The 23,167-nt window shown below is 35.4% G+C and overlaps 1 protein-coding gene across 2 annotated transcripts in view; it reads right to left on the bottom strand.

Moving 5' to 3' along the window:
* bmpr1bb (bone morphogenetic protein receptor, type IBb) overlaps positions 1–23,167 on the bottom strand; it is a 112,446-nt gene that overhangs the window by 20,265 nt on the left and 69,014 nt on the right. For both annotated transcript variants that reach the window (XM_048181358.1, XM_048181359.1), the window contains one exon: positions 19,710–19,891. In XM_048181358.1, the coding sequence (XP_048037315.1) occupies positions 19,710–19,833 (124 nt within the window). In that variant the 5' untranslated portion in view covers positions 19,834–19,891. The remainder of the gene's footprint in view (positions 1–19,709; positions 19,892–23,167) is intronic.

Below are 23,167 nucleotides of genomic sequence, written 5' to 3'. Positions count from 1 at the left end.
CATAAATCTCAATTAACAAGCACATAATAATAATAATATAAATAATAATATGCAATATCATATGTAATACAATTTAATAATATAATTACATTTACATGAAAAGTCATGATTAATATGAGCATATCCATTCAATAAATGTGTTGAGATTTAGTGACATCTGTGGTCAAGAGGAGGATAAAAACCTGAAAACATCTGCTACTGACTGGTCGTGTGACTGTAAACTGATGTAAACCCTGGTGTTTATGAACTCATGCAGTCCTGAGAGAAACAGGACATGGTCTGGACTCTCGACTGATGTTTCGAGTGAAACCGGACGGGGACAAAAGCATGTGACGCAGCAGCTCATCAAACCCTCGTGCTGTTCCACACCATGTTTAGACACACAGAGGGCCATCATCCATCAATCCCACACACACATAGGGCCCGAGGGACCCCGGATAAAGCCGTGCGTTTCATGCGATGCCAGTGTCTGCAGCTGCTGCGCTCCGTCATGTGAGCGTGTGCCGGTGTCACCGTCCAGCGCTGCTCGCGTAACTATTATTACTCCAGCGCTTCTCACTCACACCACCCTCTGATGTTCCCTACAACCATCTAAACTCACATTCACACACAAACAACTGAATTTCAATTCAATTTCACAATCTTTTCTGACCTGGTTTCCCCAAACACTCTCGCCATCTGTCATTGGTCAGTCAAGCAGAAAGCCCCGCCTTACACTCACGCTATTGGTCAAAATCAGACTGGATATTTCATCAAAATGCCTTTTAACTGAAACTGCACAGAAGACATGAAAGAAGTAGAATTTAAACAGATTGCAAATCAAAGACGTTGATATAATCAATGTCTATTTTTTTCAGTATGAAGTACTGTAAATAAACTTCCAGAAAAACTCACACTCACGAGCTGAAAGGAGCCGATTCATAACTTTATAAATGTTGTTCAAGGCCGAAATGAAGACGGATATAGAGCATCCCACTCTCTAGAACAGAAGAACACAGGACAGAAACTCTCTGACCTCGTCCGGTCAAGAACAGAGTCTCTTTGAGGAGCCCGAGCGTCAGTCCCCGGGGTCCGGGGCCACAGGTGCAGGCCATGCGGGGGCCGCCACCGCCGCAGCCCAACATCTGACTGCGGATCGGGTTCTGTTTGCAGGAATCTGATCCGTATCCTGTCAGGAAGCCGTCGGTTTCCCCGCGCTGCTCAGATTGGTTACGGAAGCTCGTCTGTGAAGGATCCTCCGGTCTAATGAGGGCAGCGCTGATACGCCGGCTGCTAATGTGTTGAATTAGAGGAATGTGACAAAGGCAAACACGACTCAAGTGTGTTAAAGTCGCGGTTATTCCGTCTGGAGCTTTTTTGTTGTTGTGATTTATTCATGTACAGGCGTCATATGATGTAAAACAGGTTTTTCATATCTTGAAATGTGACTGTACAAAAAATGCTGGGTTAAAACCAACCCAAGTTGGGTTAAAAATGGACAAACCCAGCGATTGGGTTGTTTTAACCCAGCGATTAGGTTGATTTAACCCAGTGATTGGGTCCTTTCAACCCCGCGAATTGGGCTGTTTTAACCCAGCGAATTGGCTGTTTTAACCCTGCGAACTGGGTTGTTTTAACCCTGCGAATGGGGTTGTTTTAACCCAGTGAATTGACTGTTTTAACCCCGCAAACTGGGTTGTTTTAACCCAGCGAATTGACTGTTTTAACCCAGCGAATTGACAGTTTTAACTCAGCAAATTGGCTGTTTTAACCCCGCAAACTGGGTTGTTTTAACCCAGCGAATTGACTGTTTTAACCCAGTGAATTGACTGTTTTAACCCAGCGAATTGGCTGTTTTAACCCCGCAAACTGGGTTGTTTTAACCCAGCGAATTGACTGTTTTAACCCAGCGAATTGACAGTTTTAACTCAGCAAATTGGCTAATTTAACCCCGTGAATTCGATTGCTTTAACCCAGCAAATTGGCTACTTTAACCCCCGTGAATTGGGTTGTTTGAATGCAGCGAATTCGGTTGTTTTAACCCAGCGAATGGGGTTGTTTTTACCCAGTGAATTGACAGTTTTAACCCTGCGAACTGGGTTGTTTTAACCCTGCGAATGGGGTTGTTTTAACTCAGCGAATTCGGTTGCTTTAACCCAGCGAACTGGGTTGTTTTAACCCAGTGAATTGACAGTTTTAACCCTGCGAATTGACTGTTTTAACCCTGCGAACTGGGTTGTTTTAACCTCGTGAATGGGGTTGTTTTAACTCAGCGAATTCGGTTGCTTTAACCCAGCGAATTGGCTGTTTTAACCCCGCAAACTGGGTTGCTTTAACCCAGCAAATTGGCTGCTTTAACCCCAAGAATTGGGTTGTTTTAATGCAGCGAATTCGGTTGTTTTAACCCAGCGAATTGACTGTTTTAACCCAGTGAATTGGCTGTTTTAACCCCGCGAACTGAGTTGTTTTAACCCCGCGAATGGGGTTGTTTTAACCCAGCGAATTGACAGTTTTCACCCTGCAAACTGGGTTGTTTTAACCCCGCGAATGGGGTTGTTTTAACCCAGCAAATTGGCTGTTTTAACCCCGCGAACTGGGTTGTTTTAACCCCACAAATGGGGTTGTTTTAACCCAGCGAATTGACTGTTTTAACCCTGCGAACTGGGTTGTTTTAACCCAGCGAATTGACAGTTTTAACCCAGCGAATTGACAGTTTTAACCCTGCAAACTGGGTTGTTTTTACCCCGCGAATGGGGTTGTTTTAACTCAGCGAATTCGGATGCTTTAGCCCAGCGAATTGGCTGTTTTAACCCCGCGAACTGGGTTGTTTTAACCCCGCGAATGGGGTTGTTTTAACGCCGTGAATGGGGTTGTTTTAACTCAGCGAATTGACAGTTTTAACCCAGCGAATTGGCTATTTTAACCCCGCGAATTGACAGTTTTAACCCCGCGAATTCAGTTGCTTTAACCCAGCGAATTGACAGTTTTAACCCAGCGAATTGACAGTTTTAACCCAGCGAATTGACAGTTTTAACCCAGCGAATTGGCTGTTTTAACCAACTCAAGTTGGGCTGAAAATGGACAAACCCAGCGAATTGGATTGATTTAACCCAGCAATTGGGTTGTTTTAAAGCTGCGAATGGGGTTGTTTTAACCCCGCAAACTTGGTTGTTTTAACCCTGTGAATTTAATTGTTTTAACCCAGCGAATTGAGTTGTTTTATCCCAGCGAACTGGGCTGTTTTAACCCAGTGTTTGAGTTAAATGTTTTCCCAAGGTGCTGGGTAGTTTTATTTAACTTTGGTTGTTTTTAAAGCAGAATTGTTTTACAGTGTAACTTTCATAACTCAAACAGAATTATGGCACCATGGACTATATATATATACCTGCCCACATTTACATATCGATAGCCATTCAGTGTTCAATAACAATTTTCATACATAGATATTTAATATAATTATATATAGAGTATATACACTACCATTCAAAAGTTTGGGGTCGGTAAGATTTTAATTATATATGAAAGTCTCTCCTGCTCACCAAGGCTGATTTTATTTAATCAAAAATACAGTAAAAATAGTGAAATATTATTACAATGTAAAATAATTGTTTTCTATGTGAATATATTTTAAAATGTAATTTATTCCAGTGATCAAAGTTGAATTTTCAGCATCATTACTCCAGTCTTCAGTGTCACATGATCCTTCAGAAATCATTCTAATATGAACATTTATGATTATTATCAATGTTGAAAACAGTTGTGTACATTTTTTTCAGGATTATTTGATAAATAGAAAGTTCAAAAGAACAGAAATAGAAATATTTTGTAACATTATCAACATCTTTACTGTCACTTTTGATCAATTTGATGCATCCTTGATGAATTAAAGTATTAATTTTGTTCATAAAACAATATAGCGATAGATAAAGAGAGTGAGTCTTAAAGGTTGTTGTTTAATTGTCAAAGAAAAGGGAGAGAAACCACATGTTTCTGAAAACTACAATTCAGTCATATTTGGCAAGAACTGTAACCTTGAAAACAGCAGCAGTGGAACAAGAGCTCTGATCCAAACCCCAGTCAACTGAGATAAAACCTCAACATTAATGCATCAGGAATGATCTTCATGAGAAGCAAGAGCACAAGAGATTCGACTCGCACCTGATACAACAGAGTCTGATATTTGAGAGTCGATGGTCAAACAAGAACAGTACAGGGATTTGAAACTTACATTTATATTTATTTGAATGCTGATTCATGTACTTTGTCTCTTTTTAAATATAAAATGAACAGAATTGCTATCAGTCTTTGCTTGTCTGTGATATCCATGCTTCATTGACCTCATCGCAATGCATTCTGAGAATTATTTATGAAGGATGCATGCCTCAGCTAAAATGAGTCTTAGAAAATAAAGTCGAGGTTTGACAGACTTCACATCAGGAGTGTTTATGAACCCTTAAAAGGCTGTCCATATAGGCAGCTCACTAGGTTTAGAAACAGAGCATGTGACTTTTATACTGAAAACACACACACACTTTTTAAGCCTTTTTTTAAGGTTTACGCAATTTATTTAATAGTAAAATTCCATCAAATTGAATTGAATGATGCAAACAATCACACACACACTCCTGGGAACACTGCCTGTGTTTCCGCTCATCACTCAAGACGATCCTGTGGGAATTTCACCCAAAAACACCCCAGAAACGAAACAGAACTGAAAGCGTGATCCTCCACCTGCCCACACGAGCTCCTCGTCTGCGGGGGAACAGAGAATCTCCTGCATGACTCATGTGCGGGAGGAACCGTGAAGCTCTGCTGAGTCTACACAACCATAAAGCAGCGCTTCTCTCCCACTCCAGTCTGTCCTTGACTCATGTTTTCATCTTATCTAGAGCCAGAACGCTTCACAGAGACCAGCAGCACCTGCTCGCGTCCAGGTGGACAAAACAACCAGACCGACACCACGAGCCTGATATATACACTGCACAAAGTTCCAGTGCAAATATCTAAACTTTCTTAAATCAAGATACATTTACTTGAGAAGCAAAATGACTTTAGATATTAAGAGAGTTTGTGCTTAAAACAAGAACAAATATCTGCCAACACTCTAAAAACTAATTCAGGGGACCTTTAGTCATTACTTAAATATATACATTATATATACAAATACATATAGTTGTGAAATAAAAAATCAAGTTATGAAATGCTGTTAGACTTTTTACTTGTAATTGTTATTTTATTGAGCTTGGATGACACACAAATTATGCCTATTGATTCGATATACTATCATGACTTGTCATAGTTTAACATTTTCAGTTAATCAAAAATGTATTTAATTTTAAGTTCTGTAAACGTGTTTCATTGTTTTGAGTTGTATGAACACTTCTTTTAATTCAGACGAATTTAAGTTAAGTGAAACTGGGCTGGGATTTATATTTCCCATCATGCTTTGCTCATGGCACTTGAAAGAGAGTAAATGCTAAAATTAAGTGTTATATAATGTTTTTTTGCACAAGATTAATGGTAAGGGAGATTTAGCAGTAATTAGTGTTTTGTTATGCTAATTTAGAAGAGTTTCTGTTAATGTGGGTTTTTGGAGATTTACCATCATGGTGACAAGCGGTGCTTGGTAAGTTCATGTTAGAAATGTGTTTTATTGTGTCCAAAAAGCGTCTTCACTTTACTTAAAATGTTATGTTGGATCAACTTAAATAGTTGCATTCATGTTGATAATTTTTAAGTTCATGTTACTTAGAAATGTGTTTTATTGTGGCAAAAAAGCGTCTTCACCTTACTTAAAACATTATGTTGGATCAACTTAAATAGTTGCATTCATGTTGACAATTTTTAAGTTCATGTTACTTAGAAATGCGTTTTATTGTGTCCAAAAAGCGTCTTCACCTTACTTAAAACATTATGTTGGATCAACTTAAATAGTTGCATTCATGTTGACAATTTTTAAGTTCATGTTACTTAGAAATGCGTTTTATTGTGTCCAAAAAGCGTCTTCACCTTACTTAAAATGTTATGTTGGATCAACTTAAATAGTTGCATTCATGTTGACAATTTTTAAGTTCATGTTACTTAGAAATGTGTTTTATTGTGGCAAAAAACCATCTTCACCTTACTTAAAACATTATGTTGGATCAACTTAAATAGTTGCATTCATGTTGACAATTTTTAAGTTCATGTTACTTAGAAATGCGTTTTATTGTGGCAAAAAACGTCTTCACCTTACTTAAAACGTTATGTTGGATCAACTTAAATAGTTGCATTCATGTTGACAATTTTTAAGTTCATGTTACTTAGAAATGTGTTTTATTGTGTCCAAAAAGCGTCTTCACCTTACTTAAAATGTTATGTTGGATCAACTTAAATAGTTGCATTCATGTTGACAATTTTTAAGTTCATGTTACTTAGAAATGCGTTTTATTGTGTCCAAAAAGCGTCTTCACCTTACTTAAAACATTATGTTGGATCAAGTTAAATAGTTGCATTCATGTTGACAATTTTTAAGTTCATGTTACTTAGAAATGTGTTTTATTGTGTCCAAAAAGCGTCTTCACCTTACTTAAAATGCTATGTTGGATCAACTTAAATAGTTGCATTCATGTTGACAATTATTAAGTTCATGTTACTTAGAAATGTGTTTTATTGTGTCCAAAAAGCGTCTTCACCTTACTTAAAACATTATGTTGGATCAACTTAAATAGTTGCATTCATGTTGACAATTTTTAAGTTCATGTTACTTAGAAATGTGTTTTATTGTGTCCAAAAAGCGTCTTCACCTTACTTAAAATGTTATGTTGGATCAACTTAAATAGTTGCATTCATGTTGACAATTTTTAAGTTCATGTTACTTAGAAATGTGTTTTATTGTGTCCAAAAAACGTCTTCACCTTACTTAAAATGTTATGTTGGATCAACTTAAATAGTTGCATTCATGTTGACAATTTTTAAGTTCATGTTACTTAGAAATGTGTTTTATTGTGTCCAAAAAGCGTCTTCACCTTACTTAAAATGTTATGTTGGATCAACTTAAATAGTTGCATTCATGTTGACAATTTTTAAGTTCATGTTACTTAGAAATGTGTTTTATTGTGTCCAAAAAGCGTCTTCACCTTACTTAAAATGTTATGTTGGATCAACTTAAATAGTTGCATTCATGTTGACAATTTTTAAGTTCATGTTACTTAGAAATGCGTTTTATTGTGGCAAAAAACGTCTTCACCTTACTTAAAACGTTATGTTGGATCAACTTAAATAGTTGCATTTATGTTGACAATTTTTAAGTTCATGTTACTTAGAAATGTGTTTTATTGTGTCCAAAAAGCGTCTTCACCTTACTTAAAATGTTATGTTGGATCAACTTAAATAGTTGCATTCATGTTGACAATTTTTAAGTTCATGTTACTTAGAAATGCGTTTTATTGTGTCCAAAAAGCGTCTTCACCTTACTTAAAATGTTATGTTGGATCAAATTAAATAGTTGCATTCATGTTGACAATTTTTAAGTTCATGTTACTTAGAAATGTGTTTTATTGTGTCCAAAAAGCGTCTTCACCTTACTTAAAACGTTATGTTGGATCAACTTAAATAGTTGCATTCATGTTGACAATTTTTAAGTTCATGTTACTTAGAAATGTGTTTTATTGTGTCCAAAAAGCGTCTTCACCTTACTTAAAATGTTATGTTGGATCAACTTAAATAGTTGCATAAATGTTGACAATTTTTAAGTTCATGTTACTTAGAAATGCGTTTTATTGTGGCAAAAACGGTCTTCACCTTACTTAAAACGTTATGTTGGATCAACTTAAATAGTTGCATTTATGTTGACAATTTTTAAGTTCATGTTACTTAGAAATGTGTTTTATTGTGTCCAAAAAGCGTCTTCACCTTACTTAAAATGTTATGTTGGATCAACTTAAATAGTTGCATTCATGTTGACAATTTTTAAGTTCATGTTACTTAGAAATGCGTTTTATTGTGTCCAAAAAGCGTCTTCACCTTACTTAAAACGTTATGTTGGATCAACTTAAATAGTTGCATTCATGTTGACAATTATTAAGTTCATGTTACTTAGAAATGTGTTTTATTGTGTCCAAAAAGCGTCTTCACCTTACTTAAAATGTTATGTTGGATCAACTTAAATAGTTGCATTCATGTTGACAATTTTTAAGTTCATGTTACTTAGAAATGCGTTTTTATTGTGGCAAAAAACGTCTTCACCTTACTTAAAACGTTATGTTGGATCAACTTAAATAGTTGCATTCATGTTGACAATTTTTAAGTTCATGTTACTTAGAAATGCGTTTTATTGTGTCCAAAAAGCGTCTTCACCTTACTTAAAATGTTATGTTGGATCAACTTAAATAGTTGCATTCATGTTGACAATTATTAAGTTCATGTTACTTAGAAATGTGTTTTATTGTGTCCAAAAAGCGTCTTCACCTTACTTAAAATGTTATGTTGGATCAACTTAAATAGTTGCATTCATGTTGACAATTTTTAAGTTCATGTTACTTAGAAATGCGTTTTTATTGTGGCAAAAAACGTCTTCACCTTACTTAAAATGTTATGTTGGATCAACTTAAATAGTTGCATTCATGTCGACAATTTTTAAGTTCATGTTACTTAGAAATGTGTTTTATTGTGTCCAAAAAACGTCTTCACCTTACTTAAAACGTTATGTTGGATCAACTTAAATAGTTGCATTCATGTTGACAATTTTTAAGTTCATGTTACTTAGAAATGTGTTTTATTGTGTCCAAAAAGCGTCTTCACCTTACTTAAAACATTATGTTGGATCAACTTAAATAGTTGCATTCATGTTGACAATTTTTAAGTTCATGTTACTTAGAAATGCGTTTTATTGTGTCCAAAAAGCGTCTTCACCTTACTTAAAACATTATGTTGGATCAACTTAAATAGTTGCATTCATGTTGACAATTATTAAGTTCATGTTACTTAGAAATGTGTTTTATTGTGTCCAAAAAGCGTCTTCACCTTACTTAAAACATTATGTTGGATCAACTTAAATAGTTGCATTCATGTTGACAATTTTTAAGTTCATGTTACTTAGAAATGCGTTTTATTGTGTCCAAAAAGCGTCTTCACCTTACTTAAAACATTATGTTGGATCAACTTAAATAGTTGCATTCATGTTGACAATTTTTAAGTTCATGTTACTTAGAAATGCGTTTTATTGTGTCCAAAAAGCGTCTTCACCTTACTTAAAACATTATGTTGGATCAACTTAAATAGTTGCATTCATGTTGACAATTTTTAAGTTCATGTTACTTAGAAATGCGTTTTATTGTGTCCAAAAAGCGTCTTCACCTTACTTAAAACATTATGTTGGATCAACTTAAATAGTTGCATTCATGTTGACAATTATTAAGTTCATGTTACTTAGAAATGCGTTTTATTGTGTCCAAAAAGCGTCTTCACCTTACTTAAAACATTATGTTGGATCAACTTAAATAGTTGCATTCATGTTGACAATTATTAAGTTCATGTTACTTAGAAATGCTTTTTATTGTGTCCAAAAAGCGTCTTCACCTTACTTAAAAAATTATGTTGGATCAACTTAAATAGTTGCATTCATGTTGACAATTTTTAAGTTCATGTTACTTAGAAATGCGTTTTATTGTGTCCAAAAAGCGTCTTCACCTTACTTAAAATGTTATGTTGGATCAACTTAAATAGTTGCATTCATGTTGACAATTATTAAGTTCATGTTACTTAGAAATGTGTTTTATTGTGTCCAAAAAGCGTCTTCACCTTACTTAAAATGTTATGTTGGATCAACTTAAATAGTTGCATTCATGTTGACAATTTTTAAGTTCATGTTACTTAGAAATGTGTTTTATTGTGTCCAAAAAGCGTCTTCACCTTACTTAAAATGTTATGTTGGATCAACTTAAATAGTTGCATTCATGTTGACAATTTTTAAGTTCATGTTACTTAGAAATGCGTTTTATTGTGGCAAAAAACGTCTTCACCTTACTTAAAACGTTATGTTGGATCAACTTAAATAGTTGCATTCATGTTGACAATTTTTAAGTTCATGTTACTTAGAAATGTGTTTTATTGTGTCCAAAAAGCGTCTTCACCTTACTTAAAACATTATGTTGGATCAACTTAAATAGTTGCATTCATGTTGACAATTTTTAAGTTCATGTTACTTAGAAATGCGTTTTATTGTGTCCAAAAAGCGTCTTCACCTTACTTAAAACATTATGTTGGATCAACTTAAATAGTTGCATTCATGTTGACAATTTTTAAGTTCATGTTACTTAGAAATGCGTTTTATTGTGTCCAAAAAGCGTCTTCACCTTACTTAAAACATTATGTTGGATCAACTTAAATAGTTGCATTCATGTTGACAATTATTAAGTTCATGTTACTTAGAAATGCGTTTTATTGTGTCCAAAAAGCGTCTTCACCTTACTTAAAACATTATGTTGGATCAACTTAAATAGTTGCATTCATGTTGACAATTTTTAAGTTCATGTTACTTAGAAATGTGTTTTATTGTGTCCAAAAACGTCTTCACCTTACTTAAAACATTATGTTGGATCAACTTAAATAGTTGCATTCATGTTGACAATTTTTAAGTTCATGTTACTTAGAAATGCGTTTTATTGTGGCAAAAAACGTCTTCACCTTACTTAAAACATTATGTTGGATCAACTTAAATAGTTGCATTCATGTTGACAATTTTTAAGTTCATGTTACTTAGAAATGTGTTTTATTGTGGCAAAAAACGTCTTCACCTTACTTAAAACATTATGTTGGATCAACTTAAATAGTTGCATTCATGTTGACAATTATTAAGTTCATGTTACTTAGAAATGCGTTTTATTGTGTCCAAAAAGCGTCTTCACCTTACTTAAAACATTATGTTGGATCAACTTAAATAGTTGCATTCATGTTGACAATTTTTAAGTTCATGTTACTTAGAAATGTGTTTTATTGTGGCAAAAAACGTCTTCACCTTACTTAAAACATTATGTTGGATCAACTTAAATAGTTGCATTCATGTTGACAATTTTTAAGTTCATGTTACTTAGAAATGTGTTTTATTGTGGCAAAAAGCGTCTTCACCTTACTTAAAATGTTATGTTGGATCAACTTAAATAGTTGCATTCATGTTGACAATTATTAAGTTCATGTTACTTAGAAATGCGTTTTATTGTGTCCAAAAAGCGTCTTCACCTTACTTAAAACATTATGTTGGATCAACTTAAATAGTTGCATTCATGTTGACAATTTTTAAGTTCATGTTACTTAGAAATGTGTTTTATTGTGGCAAAAAGCGTCTTCACCTTACTTAAAATGTTATGTTGGATCAACTTAAATAGTTGCATTCATGTTGACAATTATTAAGTTCATGTTACTTAGAAATGCGTTTTATTGTGTCCAAAAAGCGTCTTCACCTTACTTAAAACATTATGTTGGATCAACTTAAATAGTTGCATTCATGTTGACAATTTTTAAGTTCATGTTACTTAGAAATGTGTTTTATTGTGTCCAAAAAACGTCTTCACCTTACTTAAAACATTATGTTGGATCAACTTAAATAGTTGCATTCATGTTGACAATTATTAAGTTCATGTTACTTAGAAATGCGTTTTATTGTGGCAAAAAACGTCTTCACCTTACTTAAAACATTATGTTGGATCAACTTAAATAGTTGCATTCATGTTGACAATTTTTAAGTTCATGTTACTTAGAAATGTGTTTTATTGTGGCAAAAAACGTCTTCACCTTACTTAAAACATTATGTTGGATCAACTTAAATAGTTGCATTCATGTTGACAATTATTAAGTTCATGTTACTTAGAAATGCGTTTTATTGTGTCCAAAAAGCGTCTTCACCTTACTTAAAACATTATGTTGGATCAACTTAAATAGTTGCATTCATGTTGACAATTATTAAGTTCATGTTACTTAGAAATGCGTTTTATTGTGTCCAAAAAGCGTCTTCACCTTACTTAAAATGTTATGTTGGATCAACTTAAATAGTTGCATTCATGTTGACAATTTTTAAGTTCATGTTACTTAGAAATGTGTTTTATTGTGTCCAAAAAGCGTCTTCACCTTACTTAAAATGTTATGTTGGATCAACTTAAATAGTTGCATTCATGTTGACAATTTTTAAGTTCATGTTACTTAGAAATGTGTTTTATTGTGTCCAAAAAGCGTCTTCACCTTACTTAAAATGTTATGTTGGATCAACTTAAATAGTTGCATTCATGTTGACAATTATTAAGTTCATGTTACTTAGAAATGCGTTTTATTGTGTCCAAAAAGCGTCTTCACCTTACTTAAAATGTTATGTTGGATCAACTTAAATAGTTGCATTCATGTTGACAATTTTTAAGTTCATGTTACTTAGAAATGTGTTTTATTGTGTCCAAAAAGCGTCTTCACCTTACTTAAAATGTTATGTTGGATCAACTTAAATAGTTGCATTCATGTTGACAATTATTAAGTTCATGTTACTTAGAAATGCGTTTTATTGTGTCCAAAAAGCGTCTTCACCTTACTTAAAATGTTATGTTGGATCAACTTAAATAGTTGCATTCATGTTGACAATTTTTAAGTTCATGTTACTTAGAAATGTGTTTTATTGTGTCCAAAAAGCGTCTTCACCTTACTTAAAATGTTATGTTGGATCAACTTAAATAGTTGCATTCATGTTGACAATTTTTAAGTTCATGTTACTTAGAAATGTGTTTTATTGTGTCCAAAAAGCGTCTTCACCTTACTTAAAATGTTATGTTGGATCAACTTAAATAGTTGCATTCATGTTGACAATTTTTAAGTTCATGTTACTTAGAAATGTGTTTTATTGTGTCCAAAAAGCGTCTTCACCTTACTTAAAATGTTATGTTGGATCAACTTAAATAGTTGCATTCATGTTGACAATTATTAAGTTCATGTTACTTAGAAATGCGTTTTATTGTGGCAAAAAACGTCTTCACCTTACTTAAAACATTATGTTGGATCAACTTAAATAGTTGCATTCATGTTGACAATTATTAAGTTCATGTTACTTAGAAATGCGTTTTATTGTGTCCAAAAAGCGTCTTCACCTTACTTAAAACATTATGTTGGATCAACTTAAATAGTTGCATTCATGTTGACAATTTTTAAGTTCATGTTACTTAGAAATGTGTTTTTATTGTGTCCAAAAAGCGTCTTCACCTTACTTAAAATGTTATGTTGGATCAACTTAAATAGTTGCATTCATGTTGACAATTTTTAAGTTCATGTTACTTAGAAATGTGTTTTATTGTGTCCAAAAAGCGTCTTCACCTTACTTAAAATGTTATGTTGGATCAACTTAAATAGTTGCATTCATGTTGACAATTTTTAAGTTCATGTTACTTAGAAATGTGTTTTTATTGTGTCCAAAAAGCGTCTTCACCTTACTTAAAATGTTATGTTGGATCAACTTAAATAGTTGCATTCATGTTGACAATTATTAAGTTCATGTTACTTAGAAATGCGTTTTATTGTGTCCAAAAAGCGTCTTCACCTTACTTAAAATGTTATGTTGGATCAACTTAAATAGTTGCATTCATGTTGACAATTTTTAAGTTCATGTTACTTAGAAATGTGTTTTATTGTGTCCAAAAAGCGTCTTCACCTTACTTAAAATGTTATGTTGGATCAACTTAAATAGTTGCATTCATGTTGACAATTATTAAGTTCATGTTACTTAGAAATGCGTTTTATTGTGTCCAAAAAGCGTCTTCACCTTACTTAAAATGTTATGTTGGATCAACTTAAATAGTTGCATTCATGTTGACAATTTTTAAGTTCATGTTACTTAGAAATGTGTTTTATTGTGTCCAAAAAGCGTCTTCACCTTACTTAAAATGTTATGTTGGATCAACTTAAATAGTTGCATTCATGTTGACAATTTTTAAGTTCATGTTACTTAGAAATGTGTTTTATTGTGTCCAAAAAGCGTCTTCACCTTACTTAAAATGTTATGTTGGATCAACTTAAATAGTTGCATTCATGTTGACAATTTTTAAGTTCATGTTACTTAGAAATGTGTTTTATTGTGTCCAAAAAGCGTCTTCACCTTACTTAAAATGTTATGTTGGATCAACTTAAATAGTTGCATTCATGTTGACAATTATTAAGTTCATGTTACTTAGAAATGCGTTTTATTGTGGCAAAAAACGTCTTCACCTTACTTAAAACATTATGTTGGATCAACTTAAATAGTTGCATTCATGTTGACAATTATTAAGTTCATGTTACTTAGAAATGCGTTTTATTGTGTCCAAAAAGCGTCTTCACCTTACTTAAAATGTTATGTTGGATCAACTTAAATAGTTGCATTCATGTTGACAATTTTTAAGTTCATGTTACTTAGAAATGTGTTTTATTGTGTCCAAAAAGCGTCTTCACCTTACTTAAAACATTATGTTGGATCAACTTAAATAGTTGCATTCATGTTGACAATTTTTAAGTTCGTGTTACTTAGAAATGCGTTTTATTGTGGCAAAAAACGTCTTCACCTTACTTAAAACATTATGTTGGATCAAGTTAAATAGTTGCATTCATGTTGACAATTATTAAGTTCATGTTACTTAGAAATGCGTTTTATTGTGGCAAAAAACGTCTTCACCTTACTTAAAACATTATGTTGGATCAACTTAAATAGTTGCATTCATGTTGACAATTTTTAAGTTCATGTTACTTAGAAATGTGTTTTATTGCATTTTAAAACGTTTTCTTCTTACTTAAAACATTATGTTGGATCAACTCAAAATATTGCTTTGAATTAATGTAATTCTCCCAATTGGCTTAAGTTAAAAACCCTTTAGAACCTAAAGCTAAAATAGCCCGTTTTCACATATTATGTTTTTTTTTTTTTTTATTATAAAATTCTCAAACAATGTGCTATTTTCAAGTGCAAGGTGTCATTTTTTTCAGAAAACAACTGGCTTTCAATAAATTACAGTTATTGGCCATTAATATATATGGTGAGTTTGTAAATACAGCTTGGTTGGATGTGTCGCCGACGACACATCTGGTTTTAAAGGGTTAACTATTTGGTTACCAACATTCTTCAAAATATCTTCTTTTATGTTCCACACAAGAAAGAAACTCAGATTTGGAAGAAGGGTGAGTAAATGATGACAGATTTTTATATTTTTGAGGTGCACTATCCCTTTAAGAGTGCATTTACTTGAGAAGCAAAATGACTTTTCAAATATTAAGAGTGTTTGTGCTTAAAACAAGAACAAATATCTGCCAATGGGTCAGAAAAATAACCCTGTATGAGTTTCGTTCTTTTGTGGAACATAAAAGAATGTGGGTAATTAAGCATTTTTTGGTCCCCATTGACTTCCACAGTGTTTTTTTCCATAGTATGAAAGTCAATAGGGACCATCAACTATTTGGTTACAAACATTCTTCAAAGTATCTTTTTTATGTTCCACACAAGTAAGAAACTCATACAGGTTTGGTACAATGATGAGTAAATGATGACAAAATTTTCTTTTCTTTTTTTCCCTTTTTTTCTTTTTTTGGGGTGCACTATCCCTTTAAGAGTGCATTTACTTGAGAAGCAAAATGACTTTTCAAATATTAAGAGAGTTTGTGCTTAAAACAAGAACAAATATCTGCCAATGGGGTCAGAAAAATAATTCTGTATGAGTTTCTTTCTTGTTTGGAACATAAAAGAATGTGGGTAATTAAGCATTTGTTGGTCCCCATTGACTTCCATAGTATTTGTTTACATACTATGGAAGTCAGTGGGGACCATTAACTATTTGGTTACCAACATTCTTCAAAATATCTTAAACAAAAAAGAAACTCAGAGAAACTCAAAAATACAGGTTTGGAACAACTTGAGGGTGAGTAAATGACAAAATTTTCATTTTTGGGTGCACTACCACTTTAAGAGTATTTTAATAGAGATGTATGAGATGAAGCACAGTTTCAGTTATCAGACATCAGATGAATAACACTTCTCAAGGAAGAGAAGATGAGATGAAGGACCTTCATAAGCGCAGATGTGTTTGTTATCTCCACACTGACCTTGCCATAAAACACTGAAGGCACCATTTGTTCCTCTTATCAGTCTGCAGAGCATGAAATACTTTAAACACATGATTACTGTGTAACAAGAACGTGTTGGACGCTTCCTGATATTAGAATCGCTCTGGAATGCACGCGCACAGACGACTCTTAAACTTTGAGACACCAACCACAACACCGACTGAATCATGCAGCACTTAAACGGAGCTGTTTAGAAACAGAAATGTCAAAAATTCCCTGAAGGAAGTTGAAGAAACACTTCTGAAGATGTTCTGCTGCACAGGTGGAAATGAATGCATGAGCTAAAGTGTTCATCATGTTCGCTACCCATTTTACTTCTAAACTGTGATATATTTCTGAGTGAAACATATAAAGGGATTTGAAATGTACATTTACATACTGGCAGTCAAAAGTTTTGAATAATTCAGTTTTGTTTATTGTTTTTGAAAGAAGGCTGCATTTATTTTACTAAAAATACAGCAAAAAATTTAAAATATTTTTACAATTTAAATATCTGTTTTCTATGTGAATATATAATAAAATGTAATTTATTCCAGTGATCAAAGCTGAATTTTCAGCATCATTACTCCAGTCTTCAGTGTCACATGATCCTTCAGAAATCATTCTAATTTAATTTGAAAACAGTTCATATCTTTGTTCATAATACTATTCAAAGTTTTGAAGTAATATCTTTTATTTAAAAAAAATTATAAATAAATAATTTTTATTCACAAGGACATATTAAATTGATCAAAAGTGAAAGCATGTAAGCACAGAGCGGCCAAAATAAAAACTTGTGTTTACATTTTAATTAAAGATTATAAAGACAAGTTGTCAAGTTGTCTTGTTAATATGAATTATACACAATAAAACCAGGAATGTGTATGAAAATACATTCTGATTTCATGTTGACTTGTCTAACCTGGCATAGTATATTATGAATATTGTTGGCTCTGTAACAAACTGCTTTTGTTGCTTTGGAAAAAAGCGCCTGGTAAATGTAACAAAACCATAATCAATACAGACAAACACACAACAACTAACACACATGAAGCTTCCCGAAGTTCAATCCTAACTGTGCGTCAGGCCAGACGGCAGCTGAAACAGTAAATCCATGTGAACGTGCACCAGCTGCGGGATATTTCTGACCCTCAATGTGACACACAGGGGTTTCAATTATTTTAGGTGAGGGCGAGCGCATGTGCGGGTGTTTGTTCATCTGTATTTGTCTGTGTGTGTGTGTGTGTGTGTGTGTGTGTGTGTGTGTGTGTGTGTGGGCTGTGAGAGTGGAATTGATTTTACAGCCTGACGCCCAACTGCGTGTTTAACAAGTGTCTGACAGTAGATCACTTCTCCACGTCTCAAAGACTTCGCCAAATGCCTCACCGACCAGCAAAAACCCAGAAGCAGCGACACAAACGTCATCCCACTTTCACCGCTTTATACATGTTAAAGCACCATAATCAATCTCACACGTACTAGAACAACAGCTTCACCTGCTGAATTAGATCTAGTTTATTCGACATGTTGACATGCTTTAAACAGCATTATTACCTCAAACCTTAATATTCATGATTATTCATCATATTAATGGACAGACTGCTTATTTCCACTTTTAAAAGTTAATTTGTCACCACATTTGACAGGTGATCAGAAACTTTATGTCACTCAAAATACACAAAAACACACATTTTAACCTAAAATCTTGGTGTTGAATAATAAACAAACTTCATGTTTCACGTAACTAGCCATGCAAGTTTATAAATATGAGCTGATTCAACAATATTCAACATGAAGTTGGTGTAAAGCTGTGTGGCAAACTCTTTAAAACCATTTCAAACAGCATTTTTATGATTACATGGTTGTTTTAACACCAGCGAATTGGGTTGTTTTAACCCAGTGATTGGGTTGTTTTAACCCAGCGAATTGAGTTGTTTTAACCCAGTGATTGGGTTGTTTTAACCCAGCGAATTGGTTGTTTTAACCCAGTGATTGGGTTGTTTTAACCCAGCGAATTGAGTTGTTTTAACCCAGCGAATTGGTTGTTTTAACCCAGCGAATTGGTTGTTTTAACCCAAGGGAATTGGGTTGTTTTAACCCAGCGAATTGGTTGTTTTAACCCAGTGATTGGGTTGTTTTAACCCAGCGAATTGAGTTGTTTTAACCCAAGGGAATTGGGTTGTTTTAACCCAGCGAATTGGTTGTTTTAACCCAGTGATTGGGTTGTTTTAACCCAGCGAATTGAGTTGTTTTAACCCAAGGGAATTGGTTGTTTTAACCCAGTGATTGGGTTGTTTTAACCCAGCAAATTGGTTGTTTTAACCCAGTGATTGGGTTGTTTTAACCCAGCGAATTGAGTTGTTTTAACCCAGCGAATTGGTTGTTTTAACCCAGTGATTGGGTTGTTTTAACCCAGTGATTGGGTTGTTTTAACCCAGCGAATTGAGTTGTTTTAACCCAGCGAATTGGTTGTTTTAACCCAGCGAATTGGTTGTTTTAACCCAAGGGAATTGGGTTGTTTTAACCCAGCAAATTGAGTTGTTTTAACCTAGCGAATTGGGTTGTTTTAACCCAGCGAATTGAGTTGTTTTAACCCAAGGGAATTGGGTTGTTTTAACCCAGCGAATTGGTTGTTTTAACCCAGTGATTGGGTTGTTTTAACCCAGCGAATTGAGTTGTTTTAACCCAAGGGAATTGGGTTGTTTTAACCCAGCGAATTGGTTGTTTTAACCCAGTGATTGGTTGTTTTAACCCAGCGAATTGAGTTGTTTTAACCCAAGGGAATTGGTTGTTTTAACCCAGTGATTGGGTTGTTTTAACCCAGCGAATTGGTTGTTTTAACCCAGTGATTGGGTTGTTTTAACCCAGCGAATTGAGTTGTTTTAACCCAGCGAATTGGTTGTTTTAACCCAGCGAATTGGTTGTTTTAACCCAGTGATTGGGTTGTTTTAATTCTGAATCAAGTGAAATAGACTCTGAAAGTCAATTTCACATATTAATAAAAGTTTATGAATCGTCCAAAATAAATATTCAACATGAAGTTGATGTACTGCTGTGTGGCAAACTCTTATGATTTTTGACAGGTGATTATAAACTTCTCAGTTATCTTAAATGCACACGTGCATAAACATTTTAACCTAAAAATCTTGACCCAAACTCTGACACGTTTTGCATCAACTACTCATGAAATAGACTCATTTTTACATTTTAATTAAAGCTTATAAAGACAAAAATGTATTCTTAATATCAATCATGAATTTGACATCCTGCATGTTGACAAACTCCCTAAAACTATTTCAAACAGTATTTTTCTGATTCTTACATAATTATTATTCATGCTAACTCATCATACTAATTGACAGACTTGTTGTTTGTTTCTTTTGTAGCAGTTAACAGGTGAACGGATTCCTAAAACACACACACGCACATACAACTTAAACTAAAACTCCAAGGACAAGTTCTGCATAACGAGCCACGCATATTTGAAACGGAATGTATTTTATAGTTCTCCCCGGTGCATATTTGGCACTGCATTTCTGGCGCCCGTCCGAAAAATATTCTAAACATGAAACATGACGTGCAGCAACAGGGGGTCAGTCACAGAACTGAAGGTGAACAACAGCAAGCAAAAGATGGCAATAAACACGACAGATACTCACCCTGAGCGGACGAGCGCAGACACATCACTCCCAGCAGAACCAGCAGTGGCATCCAGCGGGTCCCCGTCCGAACCTGAAGCTCCATCCCTGAGACTCGAGCCGCCTGCCCGCGCGACCAGGGCATGGAAACACACGTACACGCACGCTGCTCCCTCCACAGTTACTCCGCACTGACGGCCGGCCTGTGACAGACAGAGAGAAAGAGGGTGTTACTCTCTCCCTCCCTGCGTTTGGGACGGCCCCTCCGCTCCGGACACCTTGTGGAGAGACAATAAAAGCAGCAGTTGATCTCTGCGGCTCAGCCGGGACCCTCCTCACGCACAGGGGAGGGCGTCCGCTGAAAGGAGGCCAGGGGAGGGAGGGACGGGATCGGCAGGCGACCCCCAAAAACAGCCCCGGGGCCGCCCGTGATCTGAGAGTCACGTGACCACAGTGCCTGAACTCCTGCTGCACCGACAAACCAACAACATTTAGCTTGGATTGATTTATTAGCTAGAATTCATTTTGTGAAAATAATGTGAGTGAGTGGTGTTTGCTGGAGCAAAACTCTCTGACATAATGATAGGGTAGTTGCTATGGTGTTGCTATGCAGTTGCAACAGTGTTTTAAACCATTTTTATCATGCAGTTGCTAGAATGTTTACTGTAGGCTTCTGTAAGAGTTACACATTGAACTTAAATACTAAGAGGTTTGATCACAACATCATCATCTAGTACTAGTGATGACTGAATTGAACACCTATACACAAAAATGCTGGGATAAAAACAAGATTGGGTTGTTCTAACCCAGCAAATTGGGCTTTTTTTAACCCAGCGAATTGGGCTTTTTTTAACCCAGCGAATTGGCTGTTTTAACCCAGCGAACTGGGCTTTTTTTAACCCAGCGAATTGGGCTTTTTTTAACTCAGCGAATTGGACTTTTTTTAACCCAGTGAATTGGGCTTTTTTTAACCCAGCGAATTGGCTGTTTTAACCCAGCAAACTGGGCTTTTTTTAACCCAGCGAATTGGGCTTTTTTTAACTCAGCGAATTGGGCTTTTTTTAACCCAGTGAATTGGGCTAACCCAGCTTTTTTAACCCAGTGAATTGGGCTTTTTTTAACCCAGTGAATTGGGCTTTTTTTAACCCAGCGAATTGGCTGTTTTAACCCAGCAAACTGGGCTTTTTTTAACCCAGCGAATTGGGCTTTTTTTAACCCAGTGAATTGGGCTTTTTTTAACCCAGCGAATTGGGTTGTTTTAACCCAGCTAATTGGGTTGTTTTAACCCAGCGAATTGGGCTTTTTTTAACCCAGCGAATTGGCTGTTTTAACCCAGCAAACTGGACTTTTTTTTAACCCAGTGAATTGGGTTGTTTTAACGCAGCGAATTGGGCTTTTTTTTAACCCAGCGAATTGGCCTTTTTTTAACCCAGTGAATTGGGCTTTTTTTAACCCAGCAAATTGGTTGTTTTAACCCAGCGAATTGGTTTGTTTTAACACAGTGAATTGGCTGTCTTAACCCAGCGATTGGGTTGTTTTAACCCAGCAAACTGGATGTTTTAACCCAGCAAACTGGGCTTTTTTAACCCAGCGAATTGGGTGTTTTAACCCAGCAAATTGGCTGTTTTAACCCAGCGAATTGGATGTTTTAACCGAGCGATTGGGTTGTTTTAACCCAGTAAATTGGCTGTTTAACACAGTGAATTGGCTGTTTTAACCCAGCAAATTGGCTGTTTTAACCCAGCGAATTGGATGTTTTAACCGAGCGATTGGGTTGTTTTAACCCAGTAAATTGGCTGTTTAACACAGTGAATTGGCTGTTTTAACCCAGCGAATTGGATGTTTTAACCCCGTGAATTGGCTGTTTTAACCCAGCGAACTGGGCTTTTTTGAACCCAGTGAATTGGGCTTTTATTAACCCAGCAAATTGGCTGTTTTAACCCAGCGAATTGGATGTTTTAACCCCGTGAATTGGCTGTTTTAACCCAGCGAATTGGATGTTTTAACCCCGTGAATTGGCTGTTTTAACCCAGCGAACTGGGCTTTTTTGAACCCAGTGAATTGGGCTTTTTTTAACCCAGTGAATTGGGCTTTTATTAACCCAGCGAATTGGTTGTTTTAACCCAGCGATTGGGTTGTTTTAACCCAGCAAATTGGCTGTTTTAAAACATTCATTACTAAGTTTAATGAATAATAAACATTAATTAAATTGCTTATTAATAAATGTTCACCTATTGATTATTATTGTTTCCTCTAGTAATTGTCTGATTTTTAATTTCCAACATATTGGAGGTTCATTTTAATTCAGACATTTAGTTATTTTTAATCAGTAGTTGAGTTAAATAAAACTGCCCAGCATGTTGGGCGGGTTAAAACAACCCCACCACTGTCCATTTTCAACCCAACTTGGGTTGTTTTTAACCCAGCATTTTTTAGAGTGTAAATTGCAACTAAAACAACATTTAAAGTTTACAGAAAGTTTCTCCAGGTAGTTCGACATCAAAAACATGAAAGCGAATTACACACCATGTATTCTCTCTCAGAGTGCTGTAAAAACTAGTTCCTGCCGGGTTGGTTAAGCATTTCCTCCTTTCCCCTTTAGGGTGCCGGCGGTTGATTGACAGCTCATTATGGGTAGGATAAAGAACACAAAGCAGCCAGTGAAAACACACCAGAGCAGAAAGAGCGCATGACAAAAGCCATTGACACGTCAGGTGATGGCGGGACTCACCTCAGGCCGCGACACGCCTCCTCTCGCCCTAATCTCACCCGAACCCTTCCAGACCAGCACTCACTACTACAGCAGATACCACTTAAGCCATTACTGAGATCACATCAAGAGCACAGAGCCAGAACTTCACACGTTCAGCAGATCAGGTGCATCGTTTTCACCTGCTGGGCCAGAAAACAGGTGGAAGAATCCCTTTTTAACTCACATTGAAAAGTCATAATTTATTAACTCTTTCTCCTCCAGGGACCACCAGCGTTTTCTGGTCATTTTCACAAAGTTTGTGCAAGTTTGTGTGTGTGTGTGTGTGAATGAATGTTTTTGGATGAGCTAAAAACAAAGAGAAAGTGAGAGCAGGAAGAATAGAGAGTTCAGTGGGGCGGCAGTGATGTGACTGCGGCACTGGTGCTGTCAGTGCTCATTTGGTGTGATTACATGCGATCGGGGCGACCTCTCGGGAGGCTGGGGCGTTCGGAGCTGTGAGTAGGTCAGGCCCGCTCACACACTCGCTGCGAGCTCTATCAAACGCCCAGCGTGAGGCCCGCTCGAGCCCTGCTGAAGAATGGGCCGTCCGGGGGGAAGTGAGGGGCTGCATGCTCCGATTCCACAACACAAACTCCACCCAAAACCAGCCCTGAGATATGAATCACTGCAGAGGATAATGAGCCGCAAACAATCCTGCAGCAACCAACAATTCAGTCTTTATTTAAGCTCCAAAAGTGACTAATAAACATCATATAAGATGATATAA

This window comes from Megalobrama amblycephala, linkage group LG2 (genome assembly GCF_018812025.1).
Source record: "Megalobrama amblycephala isolate DHTTF-2021 linkage group LG2, ASM1881202v1, whole genome shotgun sequence".
In the NCBI taxonomy this organism is placed as follows: domain Eukaryota; kingdom Metazoa; phylum Chordata; class Actinopteri; order Cypriniformes; family Xenocyprididae; genus Megalobrama; species Megalobrama amblycephala.
This window is presented reverse-complemented; position numbering and strand designations above follow the sequence as displayed.